At 37.8% G+C, this 16,173-nt stretch overlaps 1 protein-coding gene across 1 annotated transcript; it reads left to right on the top strand.

The window, feature by feature from the left end:
- The first annotated feature begins 271 nt into the window (after positions 1-271).
- LOC127661777 (E3 ubiquitin/ISG15 ligase TRIM25-like) lies at positions 272-15,944 on the top strand. Its single transcript, XM_052152662.1, has 7 exons — positions 272-551; positions 3,860-4,776; positions 8,468-8,563; positions 10,791-11,039; positions 12,124-12,146; positions 13,785-13,933; positions 14,398-15,944. The coding sequence occupies exons 1-7, from the start codon at positions 332-334 to the stop codon at positions 14,952-14,954; spliced, it is 2,211 nt and encodes a 736-aa protein (XP_052008622.1). The 5' UTR covers positions 272-331; the 3' UTR covers positions 14,955-15,944.
- Positions 15,945-16,173: the final 229 nt, after the last annotated feature.

The raw sequence follows: 16,173 nt of genomic DNA, 5'->3' as shown, positions 1-16,173 counted from the left end.
TAGATAGATAGATAGATAGATAGATAGATAGATAGATAGATAGATAGATAGATAGATAGATAGATAGATAGATAGATAGATGTCACTTAAACACAGGAGATTATTTTGGCCCTACAGGACGTCCCGGCTAATATAGTTGGCAGCCCTACGCCTGTTCCAATATCATGCACTGTAGCTTTAAAAGTACAGAAAATATTGTGCATGGTCGCTTTAAGAGAGAAGTAAATGTTGCGCTTGCGTTATTCAAAAGGTCAGGCTCCGCCCACTCTGTGTAAGGTCGGTTTCTTTTCTCTGATCGTACATAGCCTACTGTTGGTGTAAATAACAAAAAATGGGAGCGTCTAATGATAAACCCCTCAAATGCCCGCTGTGTCACGAAGAGTGTCGGAATCAGGTGACGCTGAGATGCGAGCACACCTTCTGTCAGGACTGTATCGGTGAGTTATGGAGCGGATCACCAACTGGACCTTATTACTGCCCCGAGTGCAAGTACGAGTACAAGGAACTGCCAGACTACACGGGTGGAACCTCAGCAGCCAGACCCAGCCCAAGTATGTTTCATTAAAAAAGAGCATTGCAAATGATCGCGGATAATTTATGAAATATATTGTTTTTGTATTGTATTTGTAAATTGCTCATGAAGTAGGCCACATGCCTAATATCTAAACCGGTTTAGTTTGTTTGCAAGATAAATTAAAGGAATATGCCGGGTTCAATTCAAGCAGACTATTTACCCTGAGACGTAGCACTTGCAGAGTTATTAACTATTTCTTCAGCTGGTACTAGTTCGGTAAAGTTGGAAATATATTCACAGATTCGAACTTCCCGGATTAACTCATAAACGAAACGTTGTTAAAACACAAATGACGCCTCTTTCTAACCGTAGCCAACGAGCTACAACATAATTTTCATCAAAACGAGCCGTCCTCCGAGCTGGACCAATAACATTGTTCTCTAAATGTAGTCGGCTGTGAGGGTGCGGAGGGACCGTCTACAAAGTGCAACACCGAAAAGCGATACTACAAAAATATAAAATAACTTCACTGTTACAAAGTGTAGTGTCATCAAAATAGCTTCACACATAAATGGTCTCCTGTTGGTTATACTGCAACACTTAGTTTGGAAAAATGTGCTTTTGCATGATTTTGGGGAATTTTTATTGGGAAAAATATTCAATAAATGTCTTATGCAGTGTAGTGTCACAAAAATCCCTTCACACATCAAGGGGAGACACTTGTTGGTTATACTACAATACTTACTTACTTGGGGAATTTTTATTAGGATTAAAAAAGCTGTGTTGAATAATTTATGCCAACTGAAATAATCATCTGTCCATATTAAATGAACGAACAAGTTTTGATAGCCCTTTTCTTGATGTGTGTGATACTGTATTTTTATTCAAGACAAATACACCATACAACGGCATAAGTCCACAGTTGCACCAGTTTGACCAAATCATATGTTATTTTATACCAATGTAACTTGGAATCATCACTACAAAGAGAATTGGACAACACCTGTCAAAAATGGTTGTATATATTTTCACATTGGTCATAAAAAGTTTCACAAATATAGTTCCTAAAAAATATTTTTATTTTGGGACTGTAATGCACCAATAAACAGTTTAGAGTGAACCCCACTTTTAAACCACTGACCACTGGGAAGTGCTCCTAAACCAAACTGTCATCCTTTGAAGAAGCAGTTGAGTAAATTTAAGATGGATTGTGTGTTTGATTCTGTATGTCAGTTCATGATGGAAGCCTAAACCAATGTTCTGGTTTGTGGAAAGTAAATAGGACACCTTCTTACATGGTTTCAATGCAGGTTCTGGTTAAAATTAATCAACATTAAGCAAAAAACTTTAAAAACCAGGTGGTCTTGGTGTTTGATGTGAATTTGGTGCCACTACAGTCAGTATCTTAAAAAACATTAAGACCATTAAAAACAAAGTTTTTTCAAATGACATTTAACTAAGGGCTGTAGTATAACAGGGAGCCAGTAATGTGTGAAGTAATTTCGGTGACACTACCCTGCATAAGAGTAAAGTTATTAAATCTTTTTCCTAATAAAAATTCTCCCAAATTATGCAAAAGCAAATTTTTCCAAACAAAGTGTTGTAGTATAACCAACAGGAGACCCTTGATGTTTGAAGTGATTTTAGTTACACACTGTATAAGAGTAAAGTTATTTAATATTTTTCCTAATAAAAATTCCCCAAAATTATGCAAAAGCCTTTTTTCCTTAACTTAGTGTTGCAGTATAACCAACAGGAGACAATTGATGTGTGAAGTGATTTTGGTGACACTACACTTTGTAACAGTAAAGTTATTGAATATTTTTGTAGTATTGCTTTTCAGTGTTGCACTTTATAGACGGTCCCTCTGCACTCTCACAGCTGACAACATATAGAGAACAATGTTCCAGCTCCGAGAATGGCTCGTTTTGATGAAAATTAGTTTGTTGCTCGTTGGCTAAATTACTATAGTTGAAAAGAGGCATCGTTTGTGTTTTAACAATGTTTCGCATACTGAGTTACTGAGGAACTTCGAATCTGTGAATTTATTTCCAACTTTACTAAAGTCTATTTATTGGATGTGTTCACACTTGGCTGGTTTGGTTAGATTAATATGAACTCTGTTGCGATTGCTCTGGTCAATCAATCTGATTGGTCAATTAACGTGTTACGACAATAATTCCCTTTTTGCAGATACCATACAAATAAATGAGAGCCGTAAAGTGACACCTACATGTCGCTTCATACAGTCTCTGGATGTAATTTCATGTTGATTGTTTCCATAGAATATAGCTGCCCCAGAAGTGTTTCCAAGATGTCTGTGGAGTGGGCTGAATTGCCTTGAAAGGGACTTTGATATCTGAAGCTCAATAAACAATTAATGTTGATTACTTAAAAAACAATACAAAAATAATAATAAATAAATAATAATAATAATAATAATTAAAATAAATAAATAATATATCTATCTATATCTATCTATCTATCTATCTATCTATCTATCTATCTATCTATCTATATATTTTTTTTTTAATAAAAAAAAAAGTACTATTGAGGTTACAGTGAGGCACTTACAATGGATGTGAATGGGGGTATTATTTTAAGTGATTGTTTATAATTTTTGCTATCAACAAAGTTGTAAGATTAGATATAACTTTACACAAAAATGGTTAGTAAACAATTTTATCACACTAAAATCATGTTAACATGCATATTGATTACTTCTTTTGGCTATACTTTTGAAACGGTGAGTATTTTAACATTTGCAAATTGACCCCATTCACTTCCATTGTAAATGCCTTTTGTAAGTGCCATTATAACACAGACTTTTGCTTTTCATAAATAAAAGGAGGGATGAGCTGTTGATTGAGATTAACTTGTACTGAACCCAAAAGATTCATTTAATAGTGAATGGGATGCATTTATATAAAAGTGAAAAGTTTCTTAGTATTTAGTTTGTCCGCCTTTTGCTTTAATGACAGCATGCATTCGAGCTGGCATTTACTCCACAAGTTTGTGCAAGACCTTTTGATCCATGTTATCTCAGCATGAGATGAGAATATTCCAAAGAGTATCTTGTGTGCTTCAATGGAAACAAGGAAATAATTTTGTACATGGTCAATGTCACAAATTAGCTTAATTAATTAGTGACCTAGAAGTGGTGTTGAGTCTTAAATATTTCTTATTTGTTTTACATTATAACATTTCTTTGTTTTAACATTTGTAAACTCTTAAACCTTTTGTTTATTTCCAGATTTAAATGATATTTTGAATCGCAGATTGTCTTTGTGTATGCAGCCTTTTGAACTCCACTGTACATTCAAACAACACAATGTTTTCATGTAGGGTGGGCACTTGGAAAGAAGCTATCTGCCCGATATTCCACTAAGCCATTGCTTGGGAAGAGGAAGTCCAGTTCTGCATTCCCCGAGAAGTACAGTGGTGGGAACAGGCTGGGTTCAGCACAATCTAGTAACCTCAACGTCACTGACTCTTCTAATGTGATCAACATCAATGACTCTGATGATGATACACCAGCACCACCTAAAAGAAAGCCCATAGCAGAAGAGCACCCATCTGAAAGCCTGTCTCCATCCGTGGTTTGGAGGAATACTTCTACGTGTGATTCATCAACACAACGCACACCTCTAGAAACAACCTCATCAACACCTCTTCATTTAGAATCATCGCCAGAGAGGAACACAAGCTCAAAAAGGGAGGACCAGCCTGTAGTGGCTTCATGTAGTAACACAGAGACACCCAGAAAAAACAACACCCTTCAAGAAGAGAAAGAACCCTCAAAAGAGCCACCAATGACAAAAGACACCTCCTCTAAAGCCAGTGATTTTCCAAGAGTGAATGTGACCACTCATTCGGCTCAAATAAGCCCATCTAATAATGAGGAGCCTCCGGTCTTCAGTGTCTCAGGTACATCAACAGAGAGGCTCTCCGGTAGCAGCCATGTGCCCTGCCATTACTGTCCTTCTTCAGACCAGAAGGTTGCAGTGAAGACCTGCCTTGTATGTGGGGCCTCAATGTGCTCACAGCACCTGCAGGCACATCTGGAAAAGGCAGTGTTCCAAAACCACCCACTGGTGAACGCTGTGGAGGATGTGTCTCTCTGGAGATGCCAGGAGCACCAGGAGATGAACCGCATCTACTGTCGATCGTGTTCAGTGTGTGTGTGTACTGTGTGTTCCTTGGTTGGATCACACAAGGGTCATGAGTGCATCAGCATCCGTGAGGCAGAGCAGGAACTCAGAGTCAGTCACCACCACCACCACTTTTTTCTCTCTTTAATAATTTTTTTAAAAAGACCCCATGAAATAGCTTGATGAGCACAGTTTTCTTTCTTGAGTTGACATGTTTCCTTTTATAACAGGAAGTTGGGGTGGGACATATTGAAGAGCTCATCCCTTTTTTTAAATAACCAATAGCTTTCATTTTACAACACTTCCATTAACCATGATTTGTTAATCAGTGGTACTGTAGGTGCTATTAGTGGTGAGTACAATCTCATTCTATAGTGCCATTTCTAGACCAAAATGAGAATATGGTGTCAGAGTGAGACCCTTTTTACACCTGGTATTTAGATGCGTCTCGTGCACTGATCTATCTCTAATGTAGTACTGGACTGCTAACGTAACAACATTGAAGAAACTGCACTGCCATATTGCTATGCCCAAACATGCATAATATTGACTTAATATGCAAACATCTCATTTCAAAGAGTAAACATTTGCTATTCAACCACCTATTTTATATTGGAAATCTGCCTGTACATCTCTACAACTAAAACGTCCTACACATGTAATTATTATTATTATTTTTGTCTTGAAAGCTAGAGCAAGTTCTGTCTGTCTATATCAAACAGTATACAGTTGTAGTCAGAATTTTACATACACCTTAGCCAAATACAATTAAACTCAGTTTTTCACAATTCCTGACATTTAATCATAGAAATCTTTCCCTGTCTTAGGTCACTACTTTATTTTACAATGTGAAATGTCAGAATAATAGTAGAGAGAATAATTTATTTCAGATTTGATTTCTTTCATCACATTCCCAGTGGGTCAGATGTTTACATACACTTTGCTAGTATTTGGTAGCATTGCCTTTAAATTGTTTAACTTGGCTCAAATGTTTTGGGTAGCCTTCCACAAGCTTCTCACAATAAGTTGCTGGAATTTTGGCCCATTCCTCCAGACAGAACTGGTGTAACTGAGTCAAGTTTGTAAGCCTCCTTGCTCGCTCATGCTTTTACAGTTCTGCCCACAAATTGTCTATCGGATTGATGTCAGGGCTTGGACCCTTTTTCACTTGATCGAATCACCCAAGACAGATGTTAATACCAAATGAAAGGGTCAGGGCACTACAATACCTTGACTTTGTTGTGCTTAAGCCATTTTGCCACAAATTTGGAGGTATACTTTGGGTCATTGTCCATTTGGAAGACCCATTTGCGACAAGCTTTAACTTCCTGGTAGATGTCTTGAGATGTTGCTTCAATATATCCACATAATTTTCCTTCTTCATGATGTCATCTTTTGTGAAGTGCACCAGTCCCTCCTGCAGCAAAGCACCCTCACAACATGATGCTGCCACCCCCACGCTTCACAGTTGGGATGGTGTTCTTCGGCTTGCAAACCTCACACTTTTTCCCCAAACATAAGGATGGTCATTATGGCCAACTGTTCCATTTTTGTTTCATCAGACCAGAGGACATTTCTTCAAAAAGCAAGATCTTTGTCCCTTCTGCACTTGCAAATTGTAGTCTGGCTTTTTTATAGTGGTTTGGAGCAGAGGCTTCTTCCTTGTTGAGCAGCCTTTCAGGTTATGTTGATATAGGACTTGTTTTACTGTGGATATAGATGCTTGTCTACCTGTTTCCTCCAGCATCTTCACATGGTCCTATGCTGTTGTTCTGGGATTGATTTGTACTTTTCGCACCAAACTACATTCATCTCAAGGAGACAGAATGCGTCTCCTTCCTGAGAGGTATGATGGCTGCATGGTCCCATGGTGTTTATACTTGTGTACTATTGTTTGTACAGATGAACTTGGAATCTTCAGGCATTTAGAATTTGCTCCCAATGATGAACCAGACTTGTGGAGGTCCACCATTTTTTTCTGAGGTCTTGGCTGATTTCTTTTGATTTTCCCATGATGTCAAGCAAAGAGGCACTGAGTTTGAAGGTAGGCCTTAAAATACATCCACAGGTACACCTTTAATTGACTCAAATGAGCCAATTAGCTTGTCAGAAGCTAATTGCCTAAAGGCTTGACATAATTTTCTGGAATTTTCCAAGCTGCTTAAAGGCACAGTTAACCTAGTGTATGTAAATTTCTGACCCACTGGAATTGTGATATAGTAAATATAAAGTGAAACAATCTGTCTGTAAAGAATTGTTGGAAAAATTACTCTTCATGCACAAAGTAGATGTCCTAAACAACTTGCCAAAACTATAGTTTGCTAATATTAAATCCATAAAGTGGTTAAAAAATTTGTTTTAATGACGTCAGCCAAAATGTATGTAAACTTCTTACTTCAACAGCACCTCTAACTAACCTTAGTGGCAAACAGATCAGCTGAGGTAAGATAGAGATATTTATTGAGAACATCAGAGTGTACATTCTGAGTAAAATGTTTTCATCAAAAAGTGGCAAAATGTTAATCATGATTGTCACTAGAGGGTGAAATGTGACTGTCTTATCCGGCGGTCGGAGACTGTGAAAAAGCGGCGGTTTCGGCTGTCAGTCATTGAGGCTCTATGGCAGTTGGGGCCTACCAAGAAGGCCGCTCGAACACTTCTGGTGGCTTCACCTCCTGCTGGCAGTCCATCGTAGCGTCAGCAATCCAGTTATATATATATATATATGTGTATCGGTAGCTTTGTGTAATCTGATCATAAGTACTCAGCGTTAAATACAGGTGTAAACAGGTGCAAAATAATGTGTTGTGGTCGGATCACAAAAACCACAAACGGAGGTAGTCGAAAAAGCACATGACCACGTCGCAAACGGTAATCTGTCTCGATGCGTTCCAGACAGCAGCGAAGCATCACACCTTACCTGTCAATCAAAACAAGAGCTTTAAACTTTGCCAGTTATGAATGGCTTTTAAAGGAAATAACCATCTGATCTGAAAATTTGAGAAATGACATTACATATATACAGGCAAGGAAAACTTCATAAAACTTCTTCAGTGTGTCTGATGTAGACTGAGATGCAAGCACATCTGAAGCTCAGTTAATACAGGTACTCCACTAAAATAATGTATAATTCTGCTCAAAATTTTGCGTTTGTGCTTGGATTACATTTCAGTAGGATCTGGGAGAAACAGTGCGGTTTTGTTTTTTGTTTGTGCTTTTTTTGTCTTTTATGACTTTCTTATGGTTTATTGTCATGCAGTATAAACTGATGTTCCTCCCCTAGAAATCCGAACACAAGTGGTCACAGGAGATTCAAATAAATGACCAGGTGTTAACTACAAAGTGTCTCGTTTGACCACATGTGATCGGATCACCTGAAAACTCATTTTAATACTAGGTGTAAATGGTCATAAATATTTTTCTTTTTTTATTTTTCCTAAGTCATCAATATTATGATCCATTTTCCCAGAATAGAAAGACAGTAAATTCTAAATGTATATCTGCTAAAATATTATTTTAGTAGTACACTAGCATAATAGATAGCTGCAAATCTAACAGACATGAACTAAAATTCACAAAACTCACACATTTTATGGGGTCTTTAATTGTTATTTTATACTGTTCTGAATACAAATTATGTAATGAGCAATTGTATGGTGCAAAGCTATTTCCAAATTATTACAAGGAGTCACGCTACTCATATCTACTGTAAGACATAACAAACACTAGTTTTAAGACATGATCACAGTGATCTATGAAATGCTTTGTTTTTTCTACACATTTTTCTACATTATTGTCTCAGGGCTCACTGAAGGATGAGATGACAAAAACTCAAAAAACTGAAAAGACCATTGTGGAAAAAGCCTTCCAGCTCAGTGAGAAAAAGCATGTTGTCCAGGTAAGTGCAGAATTTGTATTTATTTATTTAAAGATGCACCTAGCAGTGTAGATGCAGCATTACATAAAAACCAAAGTTCTCAGTTACTGATATTAGTTTAAAAATGCAGTCAACAATAATGAATTCCTTTCTGCAAGTGAAAGCAGCCAATTCAAGGGAATTATTTGAGATAAGCCAGCAATATTCATCTGGTCATATGATCTCAACATTGTGGTGCTCATGAATGCAATCAGCACCATATGTAGTATAAAGCAAAGACTTTTTCACAAAGACATGACTAGAGAGTCTTCATCTCATGTGGATGTGCAACTCATTTTAGGCATATGTTTGAAATATACTATTCGACTATTACCATTTCTTTCAATTAAAAAGTTTAGCAATTAGAAAAAATACAGATTGAATGAATTAACGTTACATTTACATTGCATCCGGAAAGTATTCACAGCGCTTCACTTTTTCCACATTTTGTTATGTTACAGCCTTATTCCAAAATGAATAAAATTCATTATTTTCCTCAAAATTCTACAAACAATACCCCATAATGAGAACATGAAAGAAGTTTGAAATCTTTGCAAATGTATTAAATAATTTTAGGAAAAAAATCACATGTACATAAGTATTCACAGCCTTTGCTCAATACTTTGTTGAAGCACCTTTGGCACCAATTACAGCCTGAAGTCTTTTTATGTATGATGCTACAAGCTTGGCACACCTATTTTTGGGCAGTTTCTCCCATTCTCCTTTGCAGGACCTCTCAAGCTCCATCGGGTTGTATGGAGAGAGTCGGTGCACAGCCATTTTCAGATCTCTCCAGAGATGTTAAATCGGGTTCAAGTCTGGGCTCTGGCTGGGCCACTCAAGGACATGCACAGAGTTGTCCCGTAGCCACTCCTTTGTTATCTTGGCTGTGTGCTTGGGGTCGTTGTCCTGTTGGAAGATGAACTTTCACCCCAGACCAGAGGTCCAGAGCACTCTGGAGCAGGTTTTCATCAAGGATGTCTCTGTACAGTGCTGCGTTCATTTTCCCTCAATCCTGACTAGTCTCCCAATTCCTGCCGCTGAAAAACATCCCCACAAAATGATGCTGCCACAACCATGCTTTACTGTAGGGATGGTATTGGCCAGGTTTTGAGCAGTGCCTGGTTTCCTCCATACATGACGCTTGCCATTCAGGCCAAAGAGATCAATCTTTGATTCATCATACCAGAGAATTGTTTCTCATGGTCTGAGAGTCCTTCAGCAAACTCCAGGTGGGCTCTCATGTGCCTTTTACTGAGGAGTGGCTTCCATCTGGCCACTCTACCATACAGGCCTGATTGGTGGAGTGCTGCAGAGATGGTTGTTCTTCTGGAAGGTTCTCCTCTCTCCACAGAGAAACGCTAGAGCTCTGTCAGAGTGACCATCGAGTTCTTGGTCACCTCCCTGACTAAGGCCCGTCTCCTCCGATCGCTCAGTTTGGCCAGGTAGCCAGCACTAGGAAGAGTCCTGGTGGTTCCAAACTTCTTCCATTTACGGATGATGGAGGCCACTGTGCTCATTGGGACCTTTAATGCTGCAGAAATTTTACTGTACCCTTCCCCAGAACTGTGCCTTGATACAATCCTGTCTCGGAGGTCTACAGACAATTCCTTTGACTTCATGGCTTGGTTTGTGCTCTGACATGCACTGTTAACTGTAGGACCTTATATAGACAGGTGTGTGCCTTTCCAAATCATGTCCAATCAACTGAATTTACCACAGGTGGACTCCAATCAAGTTGTAGAAACATCTCAAAGATGATCAGTGGAAACAGGATGCACCTGAGCTCAATTTTGAGTGTCATTGCAAAGGCTGTGAATACTTATGTACATGTGATTTTTTTTGTTTTTTTGTTTTTGTTTTGTTTTTTATTTTTAATACATTTACAAAGATTTCAACAAACTTCTTTGACGTTGTCATTATGGGGTATTGTTTGTAGAATTTTGAGGAAAATAATGAATTTAATACATTTTGGAATAAGGTAATAACATAACAAAATGTTGAAAAAGTGAAGCGCTGTGAATACTTTCCGGATGCACTGTATATAGCGCTTTTCTGACACTACACTCAAAGCAATTTAAACAGTGAACAGGGGTCTCTCCTCAACCACCACCAGTGTTTAAGCTCTTTTTTTTTTTTTTTTTGCTTATCTCTTGTGTAGTTGTCTTGCATACCTGTTTTCTTCTTTTCATCTTTTCTGAATCTTTAGACAGGTCTGGATGAAGTGCGATTGGCTGTGTTGCAGCAGTATCAGGCCATGCGGGAGGCTCTGGAGCATGAGGAGGCGCAGGCACTGCACTGTGTGGCTCAGGAACGGGACAGAGTGTTGGGGAGCATCGAAAGGCAGCTTGACACCTTGCAGGGTGCCCTGATATCTAGCCAGAGCATATTAAACACCCTGCAGGGAATGACCACTGCACAAGGGCTGTTGCAATACCAGGATCAAGCCTTTATCATGGTATGACAAACAGCAAATGTACTATGTAGGTTATAGGGGCCTGTTTACCTTTGGTACTATCATCCATCTCAGGTGATTCAATCAGGTGTAAAAGGGTCTAAAACGTTTTGTGATTCCATAACTAAAACCACTTTCAGAGCACATCTGAAATGCATGTGGTCACATTGAAATTGTATCCTGATGTGCTCTTAATTGCCTGCTCACATGTCAATCATCCATTCGTTCTATCAATATGCAGTAATTCTGTGAGTGATGAACTTAGTCATGAAATCAGAGACACTCCCCATGAAAATCTGATTACAAGTGGTCACAGGATATTACGGAATTACAAAAAGAAACTTACAGCTCTCTATATACGCCCACCGTCTGCTGCTGATCGAATAAACAGACAGTCCAGACTCCAACTCACGGCACTGGCTGAGTCAATGAAGGTTATTGTTTCAGTATGGACGGGTCTCTCAAACAGGAATGTTTGCATATTAAGCTGGGATAAGGCAAACTATTGTGACACAGAAAAAGTTACACACTTCAGCTTTAATACCAGGTGTAAATCTGTCTCGGTTGACCACTTGTGATCAGATCATCTGAGACACATTTTAATACAAGGTCTAAAGTTTGCCTACACGTATCTGTCTCAAACATATTATTATTCCAATAAAAATGTCATTACTTGATTGATACACACTCACTGAGCACTTTATTAGTAACACCTGTACACCTAGTTATTCATACAATTATCCTGTTAACCAATCGTGTGGCAGCAGTACAATGCATAAAATCACTTCAGTTAGTGTTCACATCAACCATTAGAATGGGGAAAAAATTTGATCTCTGTGATTGCGACAGTGACATGATTGTTTGGTGCCAGACAGGCTGGTTTGATTATTTCTGTATCTGCTGATCTCCATGGATTTTCAACCATAACACTCTATAGAGTTTTCTCAGAATGGTATCAAAAACAAGTGTTCCTAATAAAGTGCTCGGTGAGTGTAAATACACAGTATATGATGATTTAATTATTTTTGCAATATAGTGTATGTAATATATGAAGTGTATATAATGCAACTGTTACCCTTTATTTCAGGCATACAGCAAGATAGCAACACAGTGAGTATAATTTTTTTAATTTAAATTATTTGAGTTGGGTAATTATGCTCCATGAATTCATTAGTGGTTTTCAATAATATGCTGTGCAACTCCTGCTCCAAGCTCTTGTCATATCAAGACTTGACTACTGCAATGATCTGTTGGCTGGCCTCCCTACTAGCACAATTAAGCCACTGCAGTTTCTCCAGGACACAGTGGTGCCTCTTCAGGGTTCCCACGCATCTAGGAAAACCTTGGAATTTTGCAATGCATTTTTCCAGTCATTCAAGAATCATGAAAAAATTTATTTGTCCTGGAACATATTGAAGTATAATATAACTGTTTGACTGTATGGCTGACAGGTTTTTTTTACGTGTACAAAAACAGGTGTCAAATACACAAATTTGTATTTTGTCACTGAGGCTGCACATTGTCAACATAATCAGTTGACTGTCATGAACGAATAGTAGATGTACAAAAACATTCTTTACTCATCTGCTGTCATCTCTGCTTTGACAAAATAATTTAAGTATTGATATAGTAAAATTATTATTTTTTTTGTTCTTACATTGCTGTTGTGTTAACTACAAAAACATTTGAGTTGTAAACATCTACACCTCGGGATGTGAATTAATTTTAATAATAAATTAATGATTCGAGTCTGCTTATACTGCGGTTACCACATGTAGTGCCCTATGATTTCCGCAATGTGGAAAACTCATATTAGTGAATCCAGTCACAAAAATGGCTTTAGCTGTAAAATGCAGAATGTCTCAGAATTTGACATATTTGGGACTAAAAAGAATGTTTGAATGCACATATAATCAAATTAAAACTGTGATGTCTCTTAGTGTGATTATGAAACTGCAAAAGGCTGCGATTTAATTAAATAAATATATCATCTGCATGTTCTGTATGCTTCAAAATGAATGTAATGAATTCAGAAAAAATAACCATTTAATAACCACAATACAATTCATGACCTCTTGTGTGTTTTTTGATTAAATATTTTACCCATTGGGCAAATAAAATGTCCTGGAAAATTGTGTCTTGAAAACAGTGTGAACCATTCTCTGGTTTTCAACAAACCAAATAGGACTCGCGTCACTCCCCTCTTGATCTCATTTCACTGGCTACCTGTAGCTGCCCACATCAAATTCAAGGCTTTTATTTTGGCCTTTAGGACATCCAATGGAAAAGCATCCTCTTCAACATACTCCTCCAGGTCTATGTCCTCTTTTAATCCCTGCAATCAAAGAATGAACACCTGGTGGTTCCATTTTAAAGAGGCACAAAGTCACTCTCTAGATCATTCACATTCTCTATTCCTCTGTGGTGGAATGCGCTTCCAGCCCCCACCTGATCTGTTGAGACCTTTTCAAATGAAAAAAACAGCTGACGGCACATCTCATCCATGAGCACTTTTAAGTCCACAAGCATACGGCACTAGCGTTCTATATTTATATAACAAACCGTGTGTTTGTTTCTTCTGCACTAACTTCTGTACTACTCCAGCTACGATTAAAACTAAGCAATGCGATACTGCTGATATTGTTGGCTTATGCATGACGAATTGTTTATATTCCTCGTTTTGTAAGTGGCTTTGGATAAAGCGTATGCTAAATGAAGAAATTTAAAAATCTACCTTTCCATATTCAGACTCAATGGACTGTCTAAACCTGTGGAAAACCTTGAACCTCCTCAGGAGGTAAACCAGTGCCGACTTGACTGTCTTCAAGACTGGACTGAACGGAGACTGGACACTGTCCTCATAGCACTGCCTCACCGTGACCCTTTCAGATTGCTATGTGAGTCCCTTACACATTTAAGTATTCTATACTTTACATACTATTATTATGGAATTGATAGTGTACAGTCAGCAGATCATTATTGCTAAATAAACCCCAACAGGGTGATCAGTGAAGCAGAGGATTATCCAGTTAATTACACTGCTACTTACCAATTAAGTACATAAATTGTCATGAAATGTTGATTTGAGGTTAAAGTATTTTATTATGTGAGAAGAAAAGTGACCGTAGAGTTATACAAGAGACAATAAACTAGCACAGCTATGAAGGAGACTAAGAGACTAAACTAACAGTTTTTATACAAAAATATATGACTGCAGAATGCTGCAATTGATCAATCAGAATCAAGTGTTCCAGAGTGCTGCCATGCAAAACAAAGTATTAAGTGAGACTACAGGAAGACTTTGATTGGCTTTCACAAATTATTGTATCTGACACATAGGCCCTATATTTTCCTTATGCAGATGGGATAAGCCCAACTCTGGATCCTGATACTGCCCATCCAAAACTGCTACTGTCTGATGAAAACAGAACGGTACAGTACAGCGAGACCCAGCAGGATTACACTGAGCAGGAGCTTCGCTTCAACATATTCCCGCAGGTGCTGGGCTCCCATGCCCTAGACAGGGGCTGCTGCTACTGGGAGGTGGAGGTTCCTCTGGATGAGGGCCGCTGGAAGGTGGGCATCACTGATGAACAGATAGGCAGAAAGGGGCAAAAGGATGCATGTCGTATTGGCTTCTACCCCAATTCTTGGTGCCTAATATATGAGAAGGGGAAGGTGGAAGCCCTTCATGATAAGGTGGCTTCACCTGTGTGTGCCACTGGACTATGGAAGGTCGGGGTGCTGCTGGATTTTAACGAGGGCCGCTTGTCTTTTTATAGCGTGGCAAAGGATGGGGCTCTTTCTTTGCTGTACAGTTTTGAGCATACGTTCTCTGAGCCACTGTATCCGGCACTGGCAGTTTCTAAAACTGAGCTCACCATCTGTGATGTATTTACCAAGCCCACTACAGACTAGACTATATTTGTGCTTTTTATCAAGCTTTTTATCATTAAGCAGCACTAAACACTTACATTCCAGAATACAACATCATTCCATTAGTGATCATTGCTGTATCCAGTAGTGCAACAGGTCTTGATGAAAACAAACTATTTTGGCCTGTTTGTATTTATTTTTATGAATGGCTAAAGAATGATAGCCACTGTTTTGGAGAGGTAGGAACATTTACATAACTGAGCCTTTTAAAACTTCAATTCCAGATATATACTCTATATATCTATGTTTTTATACCATCTGGAATGGTTTAATTTTCAAAAACAATCTTGTGTGACTTTTGACTACATTTTAAAAATCATTTTAATTCTTTTTTAGGATTTATTTTATAATTCATCAAAAAAATATTTTTTGTGTTTTTATATTGATTAAAATATGTACAACTAAATAAGACGGAGTTCAGGAGAAACATTTCTCATAAATCTTTTAAAACAATATTGAGTGTTTTAAATCTTATTTAAATTTAAACAGCACATTTTAGAACAGACATTTTGCATCAATATATTACTTCTGTCTTGATTTAATGTAATAAGAAATATTGTTTTAAGCCAGTAATATGATTGATACCATCTTATATTCAGAATTAATTTGGACGTTTTTGTCCAAACTCAAATCGTCTGTGGCATTTAAAAAATATATATTTTTGTCACTAAATCTGTGTCATTCCATAATTTCTGCAATGTTGTATCATCAATCTACTTGTTCATGTTTTTAGTTGGAGTGACTGAATATTCCATTTCAACTCCAGATGGCAGCATTGTTCAAAATCAAATGGAGAAACAAAGAAAATATGCTTTGTTGACTTCAATTCATCATATAGGAAAATCAAACAAAAAGGTGTTAAATAGTGTGCCAATGCTCAGGGAATCAATTCAGATGTTTTCTGCTTATTTGGTTATTTTATATGTTGTCTGATTCATAATGTATGTGCTTCTCAAATAAATATTTTAATTTGCAAGGTACTGTCGTCACAAAGTGAATCATTAAAATTTTCTTTGACACATTTCTTGCTGAACACACTGCACTAAAAGGAATTCTCTTTTTAATAACAATGCTCTGTTTCTATTTATTCTACAAGAGAACAAGTTGCTCGTGGGAGGAGTGGATTAGTTGCAAAACAATGCGAGTCATCTGTTCCAAGAATTGCATGCTGTCCATGCCCTTCCACAGTTACAATAATGTC

Source organism: Xyrauchen texanus, chromosome 21 (genome assembly GCF_025860055.1).
Source record: "Xyrauchen texanus isolate HMW12.3.18 chromosome 21, RBS_HiC_50CHRs, whole genome shotgun sequence".
Taxonomy (NCBI): domain Eukaryota; kingdom Metazoa; phylum Chordata; class Actinopteri; order Cypriniformes; family Catostomidae; genus Xyrauchen; species Xyrauchen texanus.
Note: the sequence above shows the minus strand (reverse complement) of the source record. Positions and strands in the feature narration are given on the sequence as shown.